This window comes from Natrix helvetica (genome assembly GCF_964273705.1).
Source record: "Natrix helvetica genome assembly, chromosome: 3".
NCBI lineage: Eukaryota > Metazoa > Chordata > Lepidosauria > Squamata > Natricidae > Natrix > Natrix helvetica.
The window spans coordinates 3,006,953-3,032,141 of NC_138549.1; the positions used below are offsets into that span (position 1 = coordinate 3,006,953).

The window sequence follows — 25,189 nt, forward strand, 5'->3', positions numbered from 1 at the left end:
AGCTCAGGGGAGGAACGTGGGGCCCTGGATCCTCTCTAAGCTTGGTGGTTTTCTTGCAGACGTTTCATGACCCAACTAGGGAACATCATCAGGGCTAGAAGGGAGGAGGGTTTGAAGGGAGGAGGAATGAACCACCTGCCCAGTGTTGAGATATGCTGGAAACCTAATTAAGTAATTTGTGAAATTTGTAGCTTAGAGTTGAACTATCAAGTCCTTGATACTCTCCGATCTGGATGGTTTTCTTGCAGATGTTTCATGACCCAACTAGGGAATATCATCCGTGTTAGAAGGGAGTGGGGTTCGCGGAGAGGAGGAGGAAGAAGAGGAGGAAAGGAATCGGGGGTCCTGGATCCTCTCTAAGCTTGGTGGTTTTCCTGCAGACGTTTCATGACCCAACTAGGTAACATCATCAGTGCTAGATGAGACAGGGGTTTTGTGGAGAAGGGGAGGAGGAGGAGGAGGAGGCCATCACTAGCACTGATGATGTTGCCTAGTTAGGGTCATGAAACGTCTGCAAGAAAATCACCAAGCTCCGAGAGCACCAAGGACCCCTCAATTGGAATAGAGCTGGAAGGGACCTTGGTGGTCTTCCCGTCCTCTATTTCCTGGCACTTCGAACAATTAATCCGTGGAACAACTTGCCTCCAGATGTTGCAGGTGCTCCAACACTGGAGGTTTTTAAGAAGAGAATGGACAACAGTTTGTCTGAAATGGCATAAGGCTCTCCTGCTTAAGCAGGGGGGTTGATTAGAAGACCCCCAAGGTCCCTTCCAACTCTTGTATTTTTGTTCATCAAAAGAAGGTCCAGGGGAGACATGATAGCAGTTTTCCAATATCTCAGGGGTCGCCACAAAGGAGAGGGAGTCAAGCTATTCTCCAAGGCACCTGAGGGCAGGACAAGAAGCAATGGGTGGAAACTAATCAAGGAGAGAAGCAACTTAGAACTGAGGAGACATTTCCTGACAGTGAGAACAATCAACCAGTGGAACAGCTTGCCACCAGAAGTTGTGAATGCTCCAACACTGGAAGGTTTTAAGAAGAGATTGGACAGCCACTCGATATGGGGTCTCCTGCTTGAGTAGGGGGTTGGACTAGAAGACCTTCAAGGTCCCTTCCAGCTCTGTTATTCTGTCATCGCAGTATAGAGACGAATAGCAGATGACTGACGACATAAGAGTTTAGAAGCACTGAGAGAGATGGTGCTATTAGCCCAGACAATCCTGTTAAAATGATGTCCATCTACTAAATATGCAGGTCGGACTGACCTGTTCTGTTTTATTTATCTTTTGTCCGATCAGCATGGCAAAAATCAACTTGAGAGCCACTAATCGTGTGGAGGGGTGACTGGACCGTCATGATTTGCAAGCAAAGGAGCTAACAGATGTTTACCTTGCTATTTTAATTTTGGGGGCATTTATATTGAGGGTTGTTTTTTTAAAGAGAGGCGACCAATGACTGGAGTAAGCATGGAGTTTGGATTTGAAGCTGCATGATCAATCTATTTGCACTGCTGGTAAAATGACCCTAAACTCATTGGACCATGAAAAAAAAACATGGAAAAAAATATATGACACTTTGGAAACCAGAGCAAGTTTAGTGTACATTTTTCTCCAAACTTTACGTGCCATGCTTTTCATTAACCTGGTGACATGTTTGAGAAGAATTCTTCATTGGCCAAGTGGGATTGGACACATACAAGGAATTTGTCTTTGGTGCATATGCTCTCTGTGCAAATAAAAGAGAAAAAAAAATACATTCACCCAGAATCGTAAGATACAACACTTAGTGATGGTCATAGGATACTAAATAAGCAATCAACATAAATCGTTCTAGGAAACTAAATAAAACAATATCAATTGTAAAGATACAAGCAACAAGGTTATAGTCATAAGTGGGAGGAGATAGGAATTAGGAAGGGTGAGAAGAATAATAGTAACCCAGTCTTAGTAAATAGTTTGACTGTATTGTGGGAATTCATCGTTTAGCAGAGTGATGGCATGGGGGGAAAACTCTCCTTGTGTCTAGTTGTTCTGGTATGCAGTGCCCCATAGTAGTGGTGGCTAATCTTTTTGTCGTCATGTGTCAAAAGCACGGCCCCTGCACCCATAATGCAATGCGTGCATGCCCCCTGTGCCCCCCTGCGTTCCCCCATGCAGGCGCATGGGCGTCCCCCCCCCATGCATGCATGTGTGACCTAGGAGTGGGTTCTGGATTCTTTTAGCGCCAGATCGCTCAGGGACGTGCTTTGCCCGCTTGATGCGCGCTATGTGTGGATGTGCAGTAGGCAAAAAATCGGTCATGCGCAGAAGCAAAAAACAAGATGGTGGCATATGTGGTGCCGCCAATAGAACTGGTTCGTATGCGTGGGTGGCAGAGTTACTACCTATTCGGCTGAACGTTTTGGGTCTAGTAGGTCTCCCTGAAGCCTTGTGGGAGCAAAAACGGTCCAGGGGTCCCCCCGCCCCTCTCCTGTTTTGGGCCTAGTAGGCCTCCCTCAAGCCTCTTGGGAGCAAACACAAGGCGCAGGGAGGCGTGGTGTGCTGCCCCCCCTTCACCCCCCCACGTGCCTCCCGCATGTGTCCCGCCCCCCGCGCATGCGTGGCAGAGATCTGAAAATCAGCTGGCCGGCAGGAGGCGCATAGGCATGCGTGGTGCAGCTGAGCTGGGGTGATGCCTTGCCATGCCCGCAGAGAGTGTGCCACCTGTGGCAAGCGTGCCAGAGGTTTGCCACCACGGCTCCATAGCATCATTTTGAGGGTAGAAGTTGAAATAATTTATGCCCAGGATGTGAAGAGTCCGTAGATGGTTTTTCTTTTGATATATTTAGAAGTTATGGAGCTGGAACAGACAAAGCAGGTCATGGAGAGGCTGGGAGGCAGGCAGAATTTTGCTTTGGAGTGATAGAAATGTATTATTAGAAATCAGGGACCTTTCAATCTTGTGTTCACCTTAAATGGAATTACTCGCAACTAGGAATCTGCTCTCCAAAATCATTGTGGCTAATCCTCTGCTTACGACCCCAATTGAGCCCCAAAATTTATTTCGCTAAGCAAGACGGTCTTGCCTCATTTTACGACCTTTCTCGCCACAGTGGTTAAGCGAATCACTCTAGCCGTTAAGTTAGTCAGCCGTTTGTTCATTGAATCCGGCTTCCGTATTGACTCTGCTTGTCGGAAGGTCGCAAAGGGAGACACCCGATACTGTGACCGTCATAAAAACGAACGCCAAGCGCCTGAATTTTGCTCAGGTGATCATTGGGGATACTCCAACGGTTATAAGGATGAACAAGGGTCGTAAGTCATATTTTTCAGTGCCGTTGTAATTTTGAAGGGTCACTAAATGAACTCTTGCAAGTCGAGAGCTACCTATTCAATTTCATTCTACGCCTGTCATGCATTGACAATAACGGTTTGATTTGATTCTGTCCTAACCATGATAAGCTGCCATTGGAAAGCAAATCACGTGATCGCTGATTTGATGGTTAAAAGAGAGTGGTAAACAAAATTGAAATTATGCAAATGCTGTCTTGATTTAAGCTATCCCCTTTAAGTGGTACAGAGAAAGGCAGAATAAGGACATTTAATTGCATTTTATTATTTGCAGGATAATGAATAAGGCGACCATGTCTGGATTTCCAAAATCCAGATGACCACGAGAAAACTTTTGGAAACTTTTCCTTACATCTCCTTGCTTCCTATCCCAACCAGTGATGGCTGAAACTCCATCATTAATGCATTATTAATTTCGCTTGGAAAATGTTTTTAAAAACAGGCGAACATGGCATCGAGCCATTCTAAAAAAAGAAATCCACACCAGTCTTTTCCAAACTTGGCAACTTTCCAATAACTGGACTTCAACTCCCAGAATTCTCCAGCAGTGAATTCTGGAAGTTGGAAGTCCACTTAAAGTTTGCCAAGTTAAAAAAAAAATACAACCACCACTGGTTCACACCCATATTTACCACTGTTCAAAAAAAATAAAAATGAGTCCTTTGACAAAAAAAAAAAAATTGAGATGCAGGGATGGAGATTTAAGGGAGAGGACAAAGCTGAATTGCAAAAATGCTGAACCCCCAAAGAAAATAACGTGGGAAATTCCTCTCCACTTTTTAAAATCATACTGCTTTTGCTGGCTTAAGAGTGTTGTGGCACGGCAGAGGTTAAAATGTAAGCATCTCCCACTAGCCTTGTGGGAGTTGTAGTTCAGAACGAAAGGGCTGCTGGGAAATGTAGTTTCCCCCCCTTCACTTCCTTGCTTGGTCTTTCTGCGGTTTCCTTCTTCGAGCCAGCATTGGCTACCTGATGTCTTCTTCCTTTCAAGGTGAGCGATGGTGATGGGCTGGCTTGCTAAAATAAAGCACTTGGTTTACTTGAAAGTAAATCAGGAAGACTGTAATTGGTGTGTGTGTGTGTGTCTGTCTCACAACAACAAAGAATGCTTATGAACAGGAAATATGCATGTGTAAAGCTTATAGCAATTATGGGTAGTTAGAAAGTTGATAAAAATAACAAGGATTAGACAACTTGCAGACCTCAGCCAAAAGTTAGCAATGGAGATGGTCTTCAGCAAATGAAAAGTCTATTAGATAACTACTCCTGGAGCATTCATTAGGTAAGGCTTAGGAATGGGACAGTTATAGACCAATAGAACAAATTGTAGAATTATTGCTAAAATGTTTATTAGAGGATACATCTTATTATTTCACCTTATCCCGCCTTCTCCTTTAGTGAAAATGTATAAAGCTCACTTAATCCTTTATTCTCGTTTCTTGGCCTTTTGACCAGGGACCCTTTTCCTTGGAGGACTGCAATAAAAAGCAATCAGAAAACCTGCACCTCGTGTCTGGCGTCCATCATTGGCTTTGGCACCAGGCTCCCGACCCGAATTGGGGACAACAATCGGATTTATTTTATTTTTTTGCAAAAATTAAAAGTTGCAAAAATTAAAGATGGGATTTTTGCAAAGATTAAAGGGCCTGTTTGTCTGGATTTGCATTTTGCTTGCAAACAGCAGTATCTGTTTGCTGCAGCTTTTCTGGACTAGAATGGTGGATCTAGCAAAAGGAGCAATTTTTTGGAATAAAAATTAGGAATAAATTTAAGAAGGAATGGCCTCGCTTGGCAATAAACTGTCAAGGGGGAACCTGAAGGTTTTTCTGCTTTACAAATGCAGCTCTTGTGTTTTGCAGCTTTCTTCAGTTTGTTTGATTCGAGCCTTGCTCAGTTAGAGAAGTTGTCAGTAGGTATCTGTCAGAAATAGCGTCAGCAAGCTATTTGATGCCATTTGAAGAGATGGATCTGTCGCCTCACAATCAGGAGGTTATGAGTTCAATCCTAGGAAGAGGCAGATATAGGGTCTCCTGCTTGGGCAGTGGGTTGGACTAGATGACCTGCAAGGTCCCTTCCAACTCTTGTAATCTGTTAAAAGTGGAGTTCCTTTCTTAATTGGCATGCCTAAGATTGAGTTTTACTGCTATATATTTTTTTGTTTAATTTTAATGTCACAAATTCATCTCATGTAACTTCTACGGGATGCATTGATGATATTAGCTAGTTTGGTAATGAAACGTCTGCAAGAAAATTAACCAAGCTCAGAGAGAACCAAGGAGCCTGCATGTAACTTCTGGCTAGAAATGTTTATTTGTAATTTAAAAGTTACATAAAAGAGAATGATTGTATTGGTTTGCTATTTGTATTACAAAACCTCTTGTAACTGTGTTTCAAATGTTTACGTAGAACAGATTTTCCTAGCCTGCTTCCATTGGCTTCAGATTTTATAAATTAGTCCCCTTTGCTCCCCTAGGAATTCATTGAAGGCACCAGACAAGAAAGGAAGAGACCACGAGTTCTAATCCCGCTTTAGGCATGAATGCTGAATGGGTGACTTTAGCCCAATCACCAGGAGACTGTGAGATCTAGTCCTGCCTTAGACATAAAAGTTGACTGGGTGACCTTGGACCAATCACCAGGAGATTGTGAGTTCTAGTCCCACTTTAGGCATGAAAGCCAGCTGAGTAACTTTTAGCCAGTTAATCATTCTTAGCCCTTCCCACCTGGTAGGGTTCTTTTTGTGAGGAAAGTAGGAGGAGGGAAGTCTGTTGGATATGTTTGCCACCTTGGGTTATTTGAAAAAATAATGAGATGGGGTCTAGACAGATGGACGGATCGAGAGAGAGAGATATGATAGATTAGATAATACCGTAGATAAATAGACAGGCAGGCAGATGATAGATGAGAAACATTATGGCTGGCTGGCTGGCGGGCTGGCTGGATGTATAGGTGGATGGATAAATGTATAGATGGATGGATATGTGGATGGATAGATGATTGATTAGAGAGAGACATAAATGATGGATGGATGGACAGACGGATAGATAGATAAATAGATAGATAGATAGATAGATAGACAGACAGACAGACAGATAGATAGATAGATAGATAGATAATAGATGGGTAGACAGACAGACAGACGGATGATGGTTGGATAGATGATAGAAGATAGATAATAGATGAGAGAAGATAAATGGGTGGATAGATAAACAGACTGATGATAGAGAAGATGGATGGATGGATGGATGGATGGATGGATGGATGGATAGATAGATAGATAGATAGATAGATCATTAGATAGACAGACAGACAGACGCTATGGCAAGAACTGAATGAAAAATACTAAGGTTTTATTTGTATATTCCAGAAAGTTCCACCCAAGATGCAACCTCACCAGACAAGCCCCATTTTTAGATTTCTCTTCCACCAATGCTTCAAGTATCACCGCAGTTGCCTTCTTCCATCCCTTGCTAAAAGAATCCCTCTTTGGACGGAGCTGGAAACCCTTCCGCACAGCTGTAAGTGCAGGACCGTCACATCTGCGAGGACCTTCCATACCAGCTCCAGGGCTTTGGGAATGCTTTGGGACAGCGGCCCCCTACAGGCCTACTTACAGACGTTGAAGCAAGAATACGAAAGGATCGATGCTTTGCTCAGCACCTGCTCAGTGAACGAATTTAAGGAAAAGGACCTCAGTTTACGACGGGCTGAATTATCCCCCTTTGTGGAGACGTTTCAACAAATACAAGAGGCTGAAAAGCAAATCCGGGAACTGGAGAAAATGTGTACAGGTATGTTACCCAGGTAGTCCTCGACTTACGACCACAACGGAGCCCGAAAATTCTGTTGTCAAGCGAGACATTTGTTAAGTGAGTTTTGCAACCATTTTACGACCTTTCGAGCCAAAGTTGCTAAGTGGATCACTGCCGTGGGTAAGTTAGTAACACGATGGTTCAGTGAATCTTGCTTTCCCATGGAATTTGCTCATTGGAAGGCCGCGAAAGGCGTCACCCCGGGACACTGCAATCGTCATAAATATGAGTCAGGTGCCAAGCATCTGAATTTTGATCACGGGAATGCTGCAATGGTCGTAAGCGTGAAAAACGGTCCTAAGTCATTCTTTTTGGGGCCTGTAACTTTGAACGGCCACTAAACGAACTGTCAAGGTTGCGACTGACGATCTCTTAATGCTAAGCTTTATGGAGTACATCATTTGGCAGGGCATGAGAGCAAAACCAGCTCTGGCTAATTCCCGCGCAATTCGGTATAATTTAAAGCATAGAATCCTCCCTCCCTCCTACTCCTTGTCCAATTGAATTTCACAATATTGTTCTGAGAAGAGGTCTTGAAAGTGTGGCAAACCCCTGCTGGAGTGACCTTGGTTCTCACAGCCGGAGGTTTAAAACCCACACTCCAATTCCATCTTCCTTCCTGCCCCCCATAGTTCATTGGAAAGCTGAGAAGCAGTAAAAGTGAAAGAAGCACCAGTTATGTTTCGAAGCTTGACCTGAACTGCTATAAGTTGAGGACTGCCTGTATAGAACTCCCCCCCCCCGCTTTTCTTTTGGCCCTCATTTTGGGGAGCGCCACGATTTCTTTGTTTCCGTTACATCTGAGGGAACCTCCACCCATACCTGAATTTCCGACGTCTGGTGTAACTTACTCATCTCTTTTCAACTTCCCTTGTTCTGCTGTTTTATTACAGAGCTAACTCAGTCAGAAGAGAAACCTCTGCTAGAACTTGCTACAGAGGAGAAGGAAGGCATGAGGCAGACAATGAGAGCACTCTACCGAGAGGTGAGCAGGAGCCAGCTGCATCCAGCTGTTGTGGTCGGTGTTTATCAAGAGCTTTGTCTATGGAGACTCTTAGTCATCCTGGTCATGGTTGTCCCAGAGGTGCTTTTTCCAAGAAGGCAAATGGACTTCCTTGGTTTTTCCTTGAAGACATTTCGCTCCTCCTCCTCCTCCTCCTCCTCCTCCTCCTCCTCCTCCTCCTCCTCCTCCTCCTCCTCCTCCTCCTCCTCCTCCTCCTCCTCCTCCTCCTCCTCCTCCTCCTCCTCTTCTCCTCCTCCTTCTTCTTCTACTACTACTACAACATTTCTTCTTCTTCCTCCTCCTCCTCTTCCTTTTCCTCTTCTTCTTCTTCCTCTCTTCCTCCTCCTCCTCCTTCTACTACTATTTCTACCTCCTCTTCCTCCTCCTCCTCCTCCTCCTTTGAAGAGGCTAATTGGATGAGAAACAAATCCAAGAAGCTTCTTCAGTTCTGCTTGACAGGTGGCTTCTTTCTTCTTCTTCTTCTTCTTCTTCTTCTTCTTCTTCTTCTTCTTCTTCTTCTTCTTCTTCTTCTTCTTCTTCTTCTTCTTCTTCCCCTCCTCCTCCTCCACCACCACCTCCTCCTCCTCCTCCTTTGAAGGGGCTACTTGGATGAGAAACAAAACATTTTCAAAGGAATGTCCATGGAGATTCAAAGGTGCTTTTTTCAAGAGGCAACTGGACTTTCTTGGTTTTTTTCCTTGAAGACGTTTTGCTTCTCATCCAAGGAGCTTCTTCAGCTCTGATCATTGTGGTCTCCCCATGGTGATGCCATCAAAATACAGAAACCTGGCAACTGGCATGTACTTGGGACTGTTGCAGGTTCCGGAGTCACGTGGTCTCCTTTTTGTGACCTGCTGACGAACAGAGTCCACGGGGATGCCTGATTCCCTTAACGACCGTGCGACTAACTTAACAACTGCCGCGATTCACTTAGTAACTGTGGCAATCAAGGTCATAACATGGGACAAAGCTCACTGAACAAATGTCTCGTTTAGCAGCAGAAAATTTTGGGTTCCCTTGCGGTCATAAGTCGAGGACTACTCTCAATTGCAAAAGGAATTCTTAAGATCCAATAACGGAAGCTACGAACACCGTCGAAGTGGACGCATGAGGTTATTTGTCAACCGATGTTTCGTTTTTTCCTTTCTTCAGCTGTGTGAGAAGATAATGCCGAGGGGCAAATACGACGAAAACAGCGTCCTTTTAGAAGTCACATCTGGCAGGACGACAGGCGGTGAGCAAAGATATCATAATTTCAAGATGTCATAGTTTGAGTTCCTGGCTTTGTGGAATTGATTTATTTTTGTTGCGTTCCTCATTTTTCCTCAGTTTCTCTTTTTGGTGTGGTCCTCGACTTACACCCACCATAGAGTCCCAAAATTTCAGTTGCTAAGCGAAGGGAAGGGAGTTTTGCCCCGTTTTATGACCTTGCTTGCCCACCGTGGTTACGTGAATCACCGCAGATGTTAAGTTAGCGATGTGGTTGTTAAACAGATCCGGCTTCCCCTTTGACTTCGCTGGTCAGACGGTCACAAGCCCCGGGACACTGCCACCGTCATAAATAGGAGTCGGTTGGCAAGGGTCCTAAATTTGACTGCGGGATGCTGCAATGGTCATAACTCTGGACCGTGGGGATGCTGCAACCATCGTAACTCTGGACCATGTGGTCGTAACTCTGGACCATGGGAATGCTGCAACAGTCCTAACTCTGAACCGTGGGAATGCGGCAATGGTCGTAACTCTGGACTATGGGGATGCTGCAACAGTCGTAACTCTGAACTGTGGGAATGCGGCAATGGTCGTAACTGTGGGCCGTGGGGATGCTGCAACAGTCGTAACTCTGAACTGTGGGAATGCGGCAACGGTCGTAACTCTGGGCCATGGGGATGCTGCAACAATCGTAACTCTGAACCGTGGGAATGCTGCAACGGTCATAACTCTGGACCATGGGGAATGCTGCATGGTCGTAACTCTGAACCGTGGGGATGCTGCAATCATCGTAACTTTGAAACGCGGTCATAAGTCTCTCTTTTCAGTGCTGTTGTTACTTCGAACTGTCATAAGTTGAGGACGGCCTTGTCCTTCGTCGTGCTTGCAAATTCTTTATTAAAAATATTGCTCATACTGATATTTCAGCGGATTTTACGTTTCAGGCGACATTTGCCAGCAATTCACGAGAGAAGTCTTCGACATGTACCAGAGTTACGCAGAATACAAAGGCTGGGCGTTTGAAGTCACCAAGTATTGCCGAGCTGAGATAGGTAGGAGAAGCCCCTCACCCGGATAGCTCCATGGGGGGCCTCCTCCCCCCCTCCCCCCAAATGAAAAGGTCTTGCTTGTTTTAGGGGGGCTCCACCACGCAGCGGCTCGAGTCTTGGGAAGCCACGTCTACCAACACTTGAAGTTTGAAGGAGGGACTCACCGGGTGCAACGAATCCCTCAGACCGGCTTGTCTTCCAGAATGCAACGGATTCACACCGGCACCATGACGGTCATCGTCCTCCCTCTGTCAGAGAAGGTAGGAGTTTCTTCACAGCTTTTAATCCTCTCTCTCTCCCCCCCCTCTCTCTTCCTATCTGTCTATTATCTGTCTCTCTCTCTCTTCCCCCACTCTCTCTCTGACAGTCTCTCTATCTCTATCTTTCTGTGTGTCTCTTTATCTTTCTTTCTATGTCTCTCTCTCTCTCTGACTTTATTTCTGTCTATACCTTTCTCTCTGTCTGTGTGTCTCTCTCTTTGTATTTCTATCTAGATCTCTTTTTCTATCTGTCTTTCTCTCTCTCTCTGTCTCTCTCTCCGACTTTATCTCTGTCTATCTATATGTTTCTCTCTCTCTGTCTCTATCCTTCTATCTCTCTCTCTCTTTGTCTTTCTATCTCTCTCTCTTTTTCTATCTGTCTCTCTCTTTTTGTCTCTTTGTCTCTGTCTGTTTCTATGTCTCTCTCTCTCTCTTTTTCTATATCCGCCTCTTTCTATTTGTCTTTTTCTCTCTCTCTCTCTCTGTTTCTTTTTCTTTCTGCCTATTACTCTTTCTCTATTTTTCTTTCTGTCTTTCTGTCTGTCTGTGTGTGTGTGTGTGTGTGTGTGTGTTTCCATCTGTTGAATGCCACATGTAAGTTAGCAGCAAATCAATTATTTCCATAGATGTGACTCCATCTTGCAAGATGCTTCAAACATTTCCATCTTTTAGTAGGAGGAATTCCTTGTATACCATGGAACTCCTTTTCCCCTCCTTTCCTTTATCCTTCCTTTCTCTTTTTCTCCCATCTCTCCTTTTCTGTATCCATCTTACTGTCTTGTCTTGTCTCATCTCTTGTCCTTCCTCCCTCCCTCCCTTCCTCTCCTCCCTCCCTCCCATCCATCCATCCATCCATCCATCCACCCTGTTCCCCATAAAATTACACCTCAGACTTCTCTTTCTCCAGGTAGAGATAAAAATCAACCCCAGCGATTTACGGATCGACACATTTCGAGCCAAAGGCGCCGGAGGGCAGCATGTTAACAAAACAGACAGCGCTGTTAGAGTTGTACACCTCCCTACAGGTATGGTGTTATTTTTCTTTTTAATCATTATTTCCTTATTCATGTAAATATGGGTAAATATTAATCTAATATCAATGTTCTAGCTTCTAATCCTGTAATAGATGACCTTTTCTTCCTCTTAGACCTCAAGATTCGCTTGTTCTGACCCAGCTCCCCAAACACGACCAACCCTCTGTAGTTGAAGCAATGATTCCTTTAATCGGAGCCCCAGCAAAAAGTGTCTCTCTCATCACAGGCTAACAAGGCTGTCTGTCCGGGAGATGAATAGTTGCCTACCCCACCTATTCATCTCCACCCCCTGCCTTTGATCCCCAGAGCTAGGATGGGGCTTCATTAGCAGCGGTGGCTCTTCTGTCCCAAGGACCGGCCCATAGATTTCCACTTCTCTCCTGTCCTCTTCCTTCTGTGCATCCCCACATCAGACACTGGACCCAGCTGTTCCTCCTCTTCCTCATCAGCCACCTCCAGACCTGGGGGCTGTTTACTCTCCATCTGAGGACTGACGGCGGCCCAGACTCCGTCTCTGTCTCTGTCTCTCTCTCTGACAGCTCCATTCCCTCTTCCCCCTCGGAGCTCTCAGGTTGCTTTGATCCTCCTCCTCCTCCTCCTCCTCCTCCTCCTCCTCCTCCTCCTCCTCCTCCTCCTCCTCCTCCTCCGATTCGGCTGTTGGAGGAACTGGCAGTCGACAGGCCAAAACATTGCTATATTATTTTACTTTATTATTTATCACTTACATAAAATTTTACCTTATTCTTTTCCCCAAGTTATGTTAAGGCCAACATGTTTGCAATGCTTCCTCACACAAAAAAATACAATTCTGTGGGAGAAAAAGAGTTGATTTTTTAAAAAATTATTGTACATTTTCCTTTATTCTACCTCACAGTTTCCAACAGCAGTATTCTGGCTCTGTCAAAACCTTTTTAAATATACATGATGTTATGCACCCTTAATCATAACCATGTTTCTCTTAATCATATAGTAGAGTCTCTTTTTAAATAATAATATTGTACATCATAATTATATCCATTGTTTCCATGGTTATAACATAACACACTATATCTTTATCACTTTATACATTTCGATTTATAGTTGTGTAAAGTCCGATAAGAATATTACTTGCAATATATATTCTTCTGTATAACTTTGCACCTGTATTTGTTTCTGGTTTGTTAAACTTCTTTCATTATTCGTTTTCTAACTTCTGTATCTATTATTTGGGCAATTATACCATAAAATCCCATATTGAGTAGTATTCTGTTTCCCCTTTATCTTTGAGTTCCATCGTTAATGTGTCCATTTTGGCACACTCTAATATTTTCTTTATGACTATTTCCTCTGTGGGTGTACTTCTGATTTTCCAATTTTGCGCATATGTGATTCGAACTGCTGTTACTATGTGTAACATTAAATACATACCGTATTTTTCGGAGTATAAGATGCACCTTCCCCCCCCCCCCCCAAAAAAAGAGGGTGAAAATCTGGGTGCGTCTTATACACTGAATACAGCATTTTTAGGCTCCCGAAACTTCACCCTGTGCATCCCGCTTTTTGCAAAAATGGACACGCAGATGATTCGGAAGGCCTGCAGAATGCTCCTGGGGGCTGGGGAGGGTAAAAAAGGGTGGAAAACGAATCCGTTTTTCACAAAAATTGGACTGTTTTTGCCTCCCAAGCTCCCATAAGTATTCTGCATGCCTCCCAAACCCTCTGCACGCCCCATTTTTTGCAAAAAAAGGGGCCTGGAGCACTTTGGAGGCCTCTCAAACTCTCTGCATGCCCCTTTTCACAAAAAACGGGTGTGCAGAGGGTTTGAGAGGCCTGCAGAGTGCAAAAAATTTATTTTTAAAATTTACCTCTTCAAAATCTTGGTGCATCTTAAACTCCGGTGCATCTTTGTCCAAAAATTCAGTAATTCTTTAATTAAGAATGGATTTTTAAGCCCAAAGTAAAAGATATATAAATGACAGACTACATTCATCCTGTTTATATACATTTCTGTTTACGAAAGGAACCTCTGGGGTGTTAAATAAAAGGCAGAGGTGGTCTTGTTATCTCACCGGTTTGCAAGAATTACTTTATGGATGTCTGATCGGACCCTTCTCTTCTCTCCGAAGGGATCATTGTTGAATGCCAGCAGGACCGATCTCAGCTCGCGAATAAGGAAATGGCGTTGCAGACACTGAAAGAGAAGCTCTACCTCCAGACTGTCATGAAGGACATAAACGAACAGCAAAGTACGAGAAAGCTGCAGGTAAGATCCAATAGGATGACTCTCACTCAGTGTGAGGGATTAAGACGTCATAAAAGAGAGTATTTGTAGCTCAAGATTGAACCATGGAGTCCTTGGGGGTCTCTGAGCTGGGTGGTTTTGTTGCAGACGTTTCATGACCCAACTAGGTAACATCATCAGTGCTAAAATGGAGTGAGGTTTGCAGAGAGGAGGAATGTGATGGTACTCTCTGAGCTTGGTAGTTCTCTTGCAGACATCTCCCTACCAAACTAGGTAACGCCATCAGTGCCCAAGCTCAGATGAAGGGGCTCATTTGACTCTATAGAAATGGGAGATAAAGACATAGGACAGCCTTCTTTGGGAGAGTACATGCTTTGTACGGTCCTTATCAGTCTTGTGGGGAAGTCCAAATAAGAGGCACACCCTGTTCTGATCAAACCTACCCGAGAGCATGAAGCAAACTCCTTGTCCTGACAAAAAGCCCTTTTATTAATTGACTATGAATTCTGCTCATTCTCATCCGGCAAAGTCTTTCAAGGGAGGATTTACAGTCACAGACTTTATTTGGCTTGGAGAGCTGCCAGACCAACATCTGCAAAACTTGGCATGGAGTCTCGGAGAGTCACGAACCAATGAAGCGAAGTAATTGTCTCCTGCAAACTCCACTCCCCTTTCGCTCCTTTTTTATTTCCTCTGGAAGAGGCCGTTCATCGTCCACCTGTGGCCTTACTCCCAAGTCGACCCCTGTCCTTTAGCTGTTCCCTTCGTCTGGCAACTCTGCGCATGCGCACACTGGGAACAGGCTCCAGCTGTTCTTCTGCCTCACTGATGTCGGACTCCGGAGGCAGCAAATAACTATCTCTGCCTCTGATTCAGAGGCCTCGTCAGAGTCTTCCCCAGACTCCAGGACTGGCCCAGGTTCCTCCCCAACCTCCTCACTATCCGAATCTGCTGCCAGCTCCAATGGCCCCTGGTGGGCCACAATGCCCCAAGGACTGTGCTGTGCATTCCTGATCCAGCCTCATTTCCGAATCACAATAGCAAATACCCAAACTGGTTTGTGTGTTCTTTATTCTTGTCACAAGACAGATGAAAAACCATTCCTTGCAACCCTGTGCTGAAATATTAAGGTTTACTACGAGAAATTAAAAGTTGCAAAGTGCATGGTGGAACATGTTACATAAAAGAGTAATCTAATAATTGTGTGTTAACAAGTGTCTCACTTAGCAGCAAAGGTTTTGGACTCAGTTATGTCGAGGACTACCTCTGTCCTCTTTCCCAGTTAGGGTCAAGATCCCAATCGGAGAGAATTCGCACGTACAACTTCAACCAAGATCGGGTGACTGACCATAGGATTTCCTATGAGGCCCGCGATATCAAGGTATTTATTCAAAAATAGGTGGGCAGAATTTTTTCCCGGCAATCAGGAGCAGCTGGGGTTCCTGTGAGGTGCAGCGATTATGTACCAAAGGGCTAAACGTGAATATATCACCCCCTTTTTTTTTGGATTTGGTGGGTGCTTTTAAACATGGCTTTAATTTAACCCAGAATTGTTTTTTTAAAATATATTTTTTAAATTTTCAGACAAACACAAACACACAACACATAGAACATAAAAGCCTCTTCAACTACACACAGTGTGTCGATTGGTTACAAGGTCTTTCTGTGTCCTTTCCATAGTCATCACTTGAATTTTATGAAAATTCACCTATTGACAATAAGAATATCTTTATATACATTGTTGTTATGCTTCCTCCTATTCTAAGTCATTCTATTATTTTAGCAGTGATAACATTCTCTAATAATTTTCAATTCCATGTTTTTTCTCCATTATTAGTATCATCAATCTAATATACCGTACATGTATACAAATTGTTATAATTATTAAACATCCATTAAGCCTAGCTATTATTACATCCTTTCAACATAAGGCATATTAAATTTGAAGTAAATTTATATTATGATATTTTATTACATCATCCTGAAATCATCCAATGATATTACATCTTTATATTCTATTCTATATAGAATTGTTTATCTTTTATAAAAAGGCTTTTCAACATCATCTCCATAATCCTCACTTACAGTATTATAATAATTTCATATTATCAATCTAGTATATATAAATGCTTTGTTATCATTATTAATCATTTATTTGACTATAGCTATTATTACATTGTACATAGCACTCAAAATTTAACTACATTTAACTAAAATTTATTGTGACATTTCATTTCATCATCCTGTATCCTTCCAGAAATAGTGTAGTCCAATATCTCTTGCCATTTGTAAAGTCTGTATTCTAAGTGTTTTCTTGATAAATCTTCTTTTAAGAACTTGTTGTTCATTGCATGTCTAATAAGGATTTGAAACCCTCTATCTGCTCCTTTTATCAGCTTAACTTTTGTTATCATTAGTGCTTCTGCCGAGATTACTCTCATTATTTCTGCCAAATTTTCTCTCCTTTCTTTCATCTATTTTCTGCATCTGGAATAAAGTTCTGGTTTATTGATTTCTCCTTTCTGTATTTCACACTTGTTATTTCCCTCCACTCTCAGTTTGCTGTCAGTGTCAACAATTTTCTTATCACTTTCATATGTCTCTGTTATTTTTTCAGCTCTATCCTCAAACTTCATCACTGTCCCCGTACTTTCTGTATTTTAATCTATAATTTCAAGTCTCTTTTCAATTCTCTCTGTAATTATTAAAACTTTTTGAATTTCTAAGAAGATTCTTTGCAAAGTTAGTGCCTTTTCTTCTCCACGTTGTGCCATTTTCCAGGTTATAAACACTGCCAAAACATCTGAGGCTTTTTAGGTTTCAAACAAATTCAGTGGAGTTTTTCAAATCAAAGCTTTCTCTTTCCTTCAAAGGAACACCTCTTTTCCATCTGTTTCTGCCTCTCTCTGTAAACACCAAGTTCTGAGAGGGGTAAAAAAAATGTTTAAAAAATTACGCTCTGTCCAAGCCTTACGAGAGAAGAAGCTTTTAATCCACGAGTACAAAAAAATGGAAAAAGTATAGAGGAAGAAGGAAAAAAAGAGACCAGTCCAGTTTAAAAGTAAGAGGCATTTGTAAAAAGTCCATCCCTAAAAAACAAAGTTAAGGTAAAAAAGATAATACGATAGTCTTAAATCAGGGTTAATTCGCCACTTATTTTCTTCTGTCTTCAATTTTATTTTAAATTCCAATTCTTTTGGGTTTTCCCTTCTCTAATAATAACAATTTTTCTCACCATTTCGACACACTCTTGTACTGCTTCTGTTTCAGAGGCTTGTCCCAACCTTCTGCAGCCATTTTGGCTGCTTCTCTTGTAGCTGGCAAAAGGAGCTTTCTCCTGGATCAATCAAAGGCTTTGCGATGCCCCTGAGATCAACAGGACATGCTCTTCTCTATCACTGTTCCTTCAGAACAGTTTAGGTCCAAAAGGGCCGTCCAGGAACAGAGATATCGATAGCAATCCTGGAGCCCCAAGATTGCATGTCGTGTCGTTGCGACATCAAGCCATGCCCTCCAACCCAGACTTGTTAATTGCACTGACAGATATTTGCACGAGTTACTGATAAGCAGAATAACAGAGTTGGAAGGGACCTTGGAGGTCTTCTAGTTATTTTGACTCTAATGTGCAGAAGTTTGAAAATAAAGAAGACTCCTCTGTGAACAACAGAAAAGTATTGTCTTGTGAGCTGAAGTGTTATGCTAAGAATTGACCACCAGGAGGCAGCCAATAACTGATTTTTGCAGCTGTTGTCTGCCTTCTAGTGGTCAGTTAATGTTCTAGCAGCACAAAAAATATATAAATGTGAATCATTCTTCCTACCCCATCAGGTCTTGGATGTGGAGGGGAGAGGACTTGTAACTTCACAGAAGACGGAAGGTCACTGTAACATCTCAATTCTTCTAACAAGAAGTTAGAAAAAAGAATTAATTGCATACTTAATAATAGACATACAACATAAGACTTGAAGTACTTCGGAATCATTTCATAGCCCTCTTAGCAACTATATTTTGAAGTGTTGTGCTGTCCAGATCTGTCCAGATAAAGAAAGTTTACTTTGATTGTCTCCATCCACAGTAACTCCTTCAAATGTTTGCTTTTGTTTGGTAGGGATTTTTAAACGGCAAGGAACATCTGGATGATTTAATCAGCAGCCTGTTGGAGGCTTCACAGATGAAACTTCTGGCTGAACAGTTGGAAAATAATTTGAAATCTCTGTCGGCAGGCTCCTGAACTGATGAACGAACTTTAAAAAAAAAAGTTTTATTGTGTTGGTAAAAAAATTAAAGAGAACTATCTAAGAAATGCTAATATCTTTGTTTAATTTCGTATTTGGTTAACACGGCCTCTGATTTTGCGAGCGTTTTTCAAATAATCTGCTTTTTTTTCTCTATGCAAAATGTGCACACAACTTCACAAAGAAGCAATTTCATTTGTGCCTAGTTCCGACTGGTTTATCAAAGAGGATAAATAGATTTACCAGCAAGTGAAATAAGAACAAAATCAATAGTTTAGGAAGACTGTTGATGAACACAACTCATACGGGAAGCTATTCCTTAGAGAACACATTCATATTATTTGAAGCCATCTTCCAGTCTACAATTTTGGTACAGAAATGCACATAACAGAGAAAGAGAAAAACCGTGGCTATATTCCCAACGGCTGTAAAAACAATTCCAGCAAATTTATTGAGCCAATAATTGTAATAAATTAATCAAAAGTCACATAAAAAAGTGCAGAAGTTCACTCCATGAATATAAGGGAAAGGGATGGATAAAAAAGGAGTAAGTAGAGAGAAATAAAAATAAACACTGATTTGATTCTGAAAACTGGACGGTTCTAATTGGTTTTAAGTACTGGGTCTTCAACTTAACAACAGCTCACTTAGTGACTGTTCGAAGGTAGAATGGCACTGAAAAAAGTGACTTATAAGTTTTTCACACTTATGACCGTCGTAGCATCCCCAGGGTCATGTGATTTACATTCGGATGCTGGACAGCTGGTTCCCATTAATGACGGTCGCAGTGTCCCCCTTTTGTGACCTGACCAATAAAATCCATGGGGAAATCAGATTCACTTAACAACTGTGTGACTAACTTAACAGCTGAAGTGATTCACTTAACAACTGTGTCAAGATCACAAAATGGAGCAAACCTCATGTAACGAATGTGGCGAGAAAAGTTGTAAAGGGGGGCAAAGCTTACTTAACAAGTGTTTCACTTAGCAACCCAAATTCTGGGCTCAATTGTGGTCGCAAGTTGAGGATTACCCGTAGAGATACAGTGTGCAGCCTTTTACCTGGAATTCTCATGTTGCCGTGGTAGATTTTGCTAAAAGTGCAGATTAAAAAATTGCTCCAAGGTGCAAAGGCCAAAAGCAGTGGAATTGTACGTACACACAGACAGACAGACAGACAGACAGACACACAGACACACACACACCACACACTGCCAAGTTTTAAATTTAAATTTCATTTCAGGGTGCTTCTATTAAAATCGACAAAGCACAACTGCATTGAATTACTTGCGTTAAATATATCAGAAAGCTTACGGATTCTCCCAACCCCAATTAATAGGATTTTATTTTAAACTAGCCGATAAGCCGGGGTTGCCCGGGTATTTATTTATATGTGGAAAATGTCCGGACCAAACATAATTTCTAATGTTGGATTTTCCCCCTTACCAGAGGGAGCCCCCTTGTGGAGTACTATGAAGCCGTTACCATGGTAACTCCACTGCGCTGTACAGTAGAAGCCATTTTAAGGCACAACAGGCTGTATCTTAACAGAACACACATCCCGAGGAGTGTTAGGGGTGTCCTATCCCCAAAGTATTTGCTTCCAGAGGGTAAGTCATCTGTGTACCAAGTTTGGTTGGAATTGCTCGAGGCGTTCTGGAGTTATGCTGGAACACACACACACAAACACACACAGACACACACACAGAGATTACTTCGCTGTTGTTGTTTTTTCAAAATCATTTCAGGCCTCCTGCATTCAAATTTTAAAATCTGAGAAATCAAAGAGCAGTGGATTGTACCGAAAGGTCCGGAGGATGGTGTAGAAAACGGATTTTTCTCCCGTTGCAATCTTGTTCATGTTTACTCTTTCCTATTCTTAACTTTTTTTTTTAAGAGGCCTGCTGAGCCCGGCTCGGCCCTTGCTGTGAGGATTGGGAGCCTCCGGATTTACTTATGAGTAAGCTGGTTAATTTTCTTGAGCCGCTCCTTGTTGTTCGTCGTCTTATACACAGTGATGAGGAAGGGGAACGCAGAGGGCAGCTCCACCTTATCGCTCAACTTCTGGTGGCCCCAGTGAAGGCAACGGAGCTTCTCGGCCAAATCCTGCCTTCCGGATTTTTCCAAAGCCTCTTGAAGCAGTTTTGTCTTGTTCGGTTTGTCCCACGATCGTTCGTACCTGGATAGGGATGGAAAACAGGTTCAGAATAATTTGCAGAAGGAAGCACATGCCCAATCATTCAAATGTTTGAAGACTTGTTCTTCTCATCAAGTCTTTGGGCCTTTTGCCATTTCAAGTTCTCATCTCTCTCTCTCTCTCTCTCATCTATCTATCTATCTATCTATCTATCTATCTATCTATCTATCTATCTATCATCTATCTATCATCTATCTATATCATCTATCTATCTATCTATCTATCTATCTATCTATCTATCTATCTATCTATCTATCTATCTATCATCTATCTATCTATCTATCTATCTATCTATCATCTATCTATCTATCATCTATCTATCTATCTATCATCTATCTATCATCTATCTATCATCTATCTATATCATCTATCTATCTATCTATCTATCATCTATCATCTATCTATATCATCTATCTATCTATCTATCTATCTATCTATCATCTATCTATCATCTATCTATATCATCTATCTATCTATCTATCTATCTATCTATCTATCATCTATCTATCTATCTATCTATCTATCTATCATCTATCTATCTATCATCTATCTATCTATCTATCATCTATCTATCATCTATCTATCATCTATCTATATCATCTATCTATCTATCTATCTATCTATCATCTATCTATCATCTATCTATATCATCTATCTATCTATCTATCTATCTATCATCTATCTATCTATCTATCTATCTATCTATCTATCTATCCATCTATCTATCTATCATCTATCTATCTATCTATCATCTATCTATCATCTATCTATCATCTATCTATATCATCTATCTATCTATCTATCTATCTATCTATCTATCTATCTATCTATCTATCTATCATCTATCTATCTATCTATCTATCTATCTATCTATCTATCTATCTATCATCTATCTATCTATCTATCTATCATCTATCTATCTATCTATCTATCTATCATCTATCTATCTATCATCTATCTATATCATCTATCTATCTATCATCTATCTATCTATCTATCTATCTATCTATCTATCTATCTATCATCTATCTATCTATCATCTATCTATATCATCTATCTATCTATCTATCTATCATCTATCTATCTATCTATCTATCTATCTATCTATCTATCTATCTATCTATCTATCTATCTATCTATCTATCTATCTATCTATCTATCTATCTATCTATCTATCATCTATCTATGGCAAATACCATTCACTCGTCATAAAATCTCCAGAATTGTAAAACCTACAAACTTGAAATTTGGCATGTATGTTCCTGTTGGCTTCTAGGTGCTCGTTAAGAAAGGATTTTTCAAATTGACCATCTGATCATTAGTATTTCTTATACAGTATTATATTAACATGCTCTGATGCTAAGGAGTTAGACACTCTACTCCCCCTCCCCACCTGAAAAGAACTCTGTTCCAACTGCCAGGTGCCTTATATTAAGACAGTCTGATGCTGCCCCTTCACTAGACTAGGCATGGACGTGGTCACCACAGGAGTCATCCGGCCTGCGAACTGGGAGTTTAGACATTCCCACCTGAAAAGAACTCTCTTCCAATTTCGGATTTGCTTTATACTTTGTCAGGATTATCTTACCAGTGTTCTAGCATCTTCTGAGCCTGCCTCCTCTTCTCTGGGGTGAGGGCATGGATCTGGCTAATTTCAGCCCGAGTGAATCCCAGTTCATAGGCCACCATTGGCCACTCGAAGCTCAGTTGCTTGCCAAGATCTCTGAGGGACTGGAGATTGATGACGGCATCCTAGTAATTGTTATGACATCCATAGAACATGGTCAGGCACTTGATGGAGTCACAAGGGTGTCAGAATCCAAGTTGGAGTTCCATTATTCCCCAAACCCCAACGTCTTAGAGGCTGGAATCAGTGGTGGGATTCCAAATCTTTTCCTAGCGGTTCTATGAGAGAGTGCTTCGCGTGTGCGCTCTCCACTCAGAGACCCCCCTCGGTGTCAGCGCTGGTGAGCTGAGCTGTTGTTTAGCTCAGCTGAGGCGTGGCAATCCGCTCTTCCGCGCGAATCAGGTGAGCTAAAAAACAAGGGATTATAGTACAGGGAACGCCGGGGGTGGGAGGGTGGGCCCAGGGGTGGGTTCCCGCTTCTTCTATTGCCATTTTGCTCAGGAATGTGCTTCGGGCATCTACGCGCTTGATGTGCATTATGCGCGCATGTGCAGTAGGTTAAAAAATGGTGGTGCCTACAACACCACTGATAGAACCGGTTTGGGGGCATGGCTGGCTGAGTTACTCAGCCGAACCAGTCCGAACCGGTAGGAACCCACCTCTGGCTGGGCCCAACCAGAGGTGGTATTTGCCAGTTCTCCAAACTACTCCAAATTTCCGCTACCAGTTTGCTCAAACTGGTCCAAACCGGCTGAATAACTCCTCTGGCTCGAATGACGTGTTTAGGCTTTTTCTCAGGTGGGGGTTTCATCCTGACCAAGTAAAGGACAGAGGCAAGGAGAGAATTCCTCTATAAACCAGATTCTCCTGGGACTTTCTCATGTCTCCAGTCATTCACCCCAATATATAACTTTTACAACTTTTTCAAGCCTACCACACAGTCTACCAAGCCTAACTTTAACAGACAAGCCCACAGATAGGCAATTTTGACAGAGAAGCCTATCATAAAGGCAGCTGTATGAAGAATCAAAAACCACTCCCTACTTTTTAATCATTCAAATCCATGTTTTTCAAACTTGGGGACTTTTAAGAGGCGTGGACTTCAACTCCCAGGATTCTCCTAGCCATTCTGGGAGTGGAAATCCACACATCTTAAAGTTGCAGAGTTTGAAAAAACACGGATTTAGATGAATTGCTTTCTGTTCTCCTTACCTCATTATTTTTTTAAAAAAGTATCCAGAATCTAAATATAACATTAAAAAAACAGCTGCAAGTTGCATCGAAGTATTTGTAAAATCTTAAGCTCATTAACATTGACGTTTAAATTTTACTTAGCATTGATTTCCCTTCCCTTTTCTTCTTCCCTTCCTTCTATCTCAATCATCCTTCCTTTCCTCTCCCTTCCTTCCCCTTCCCTCTCTTAGTGGCCTAAGGATTAGTGTTGATAATCTTTAATTTACACTGTATAAACACCATGTATACCAACAATAGAATGCATTCTATAAGTTTTATAGCACTAGAATAATTAAAAAATACTAAGAAGTGTGGTTTTTGCTTTTGTTTTGTTTTTACTATTAGAGCTTCTCCATATAACAGGGGTGTCCAAACTTGGGAACTTTAAGACTTGTGGACTTCAACTCCCAGAATTCCCCAGCCAGCTGGGGAATTCTGGGAGTTGAAGTCCACAAGTCTTAAAGTTCCCAAGTTTGGACACCCCTGCCATATAAGGAACAGGGACAGTAACAGTAAAAAAAAACAACCCCGACACATTTTAGAATTTTTTATTTCTTAGAAAACCCACAGTATTTCTTAATATTTTCTGAAAGGGTTAGTGAAAAATCTGAGTGAAAAACCTTGAAGATTTACATGAATGCAAAATTATTTTGATGGTACCACTCTACCATTTGCCATTGACAAATTCAGCTCAAAACGGTAGCGTCCAGAATGCTGGCCACATACTTAAAATATTTAGACTGGTTGGATTCCAAAGAAGGATTCTGACAAATTAAAATATTTTTCGCTTACCTCTTGGGCTTTATTTGGCATTCTGGTTCAGGATCCACGCGGTGCTTTGATTCAAGAGGAAAGCTGGATAGAAATCAAAGATTTTTGATTTCTATTAAAATTTATTGCCATGCGTCGTTCCCATGTCATTATTTTTATCAGTAAATCGGAAGGAGTTTGGTAGTACTTTTTCAGACAATAACCCATTTTATTAAAAGGCGTGAAAGTGCCTGTCTTTTAATCAAATTGATTGGGCTAATAAAAAGTCTGTTTCCAGATAGATAGATAGATAGATAGATAGATAGATAGATAGATAGATAGATAGATGATAGATGGATAGATAGATAGATACCATATAGAAGCTTAGGTTTCCTGGGTCTGCAATGAGAAACACGTATTATTATTATTTTTTAAAGCAGTAAAGGTTCCCCTCGTACATATGTGCTAGTCGTTCCTGACTCTAGGGGGCAGTGCTCATCTCTGTTTCAAAGCTGAAGAGCCAGCACTGTCCGAAGATGTCATGTTGTCATGTGGCCAGCATGACTAGACGCCGAAGGCGCACGGAACACTGCTACCTTCCCACCAAAGGTGGTTCCTATTTTTCTACTTGCATTTTTTACATGCTCTCGAACTGCTAGGTTGGCAGAAGCTGGGACAAGTAACGGGAGCTCACTCCGTTATGCGGCACTAGGGATTCGAACCGCTGATGTTTTTGATTGACAAGCTCAGCATCTTAGCCACCGCGTCCCTCTGCAGTAATATCCTATTAATTACGTTTGGTGTGAAAGTTAAATAAAGTGATCCTAATTATTATAGCAGTCTCACTCTTAAAACATTTTTAAAGGCAGTCTATAAAATCCAATATAATGGATCTTCTGGTAGAATCACGCAGGGCTGAATCCTGCCTGGCCCCAGAGAATTTCCTGAAAGATAGTTTGGGAATTCTGACGGCCCAACTCTGCAAATATTTCTAAAGGCAGCAAGCCCCATTGAATCATCAAAACGGTAAAATAATTAAAAGTATTTTTTCATACAACATTATGCACGTTTCTTACTTACCTCTTGGTTTTCATTCAATAGTTGCTTTCTTCCCTTCCCCTCCCCCCTCCCTCCTCCTCCTCCTCCTCCTCCTCCTCCTCCTCCTCCTCCTCCTTCTTCTTCTTCTTCTTCTTCTTCTTTCTTCTCCTTCTTCCTGTTCTTCTATTCCAAG

The 25,189-nt window shown here is 41.9% G+C and overlaps 1 protein-coding gene across 4 annotated transcripts; it reads left to right on the plus strand.

The window, feature by feature from the left end:
* Window positions 1–4,200: 4,200 nt before the first annotated feature.
* MTRF1 (mitochondrial translation release factor 1) lies at window positions 4,201–18,237 on the plus strand. Of its 4 annotated transcripts, none has more exons than XM_081947917.1 (11): window positions 4,201–4,320; window positions 5,803–5,974; window positions 6,697–7,120; window positions 8,035–8,126; window positions 9,297–9,378; window positions 10,298–10,405; window positions 10,490–10,662; window positions 11,570–11,687; window positions 13,802–13,938; window positions 15,200–15,298; window positions 18,026–18,237. In XM_081947917.1, exons 3-11 carry the CDS (start codon window positions 6,712–6,714, stop codon window positions 18,146–18,148), a joined length of 1,341 nt encoding a protein of 446 aa, XP_081804043.1. In that variant the 5' UTR covers window positions 4,201–4,320; window positions 5,803–5,974; window positions 6,697–6,711; the 3' UTR covers window positions 18,149–18,237. The 4 variants fall into 4 exon arrangements, with proteins under 4 accessions (XP_081804043.1, XP_081804046.1, XP_081804045.1 ...); XM_081947920.1 differs by having other exon boundaries at window positions 15,204–15,298; window positions 18,026–18,164; XM_081947918.1 differs by lacking the exon at window positions 4,201–4,320 and adding an exon at window positions 4,416–4,611.
* The last annotated feature ends 6,952 nt before the right edge of the window (window positions 18,238–25,189 follow it).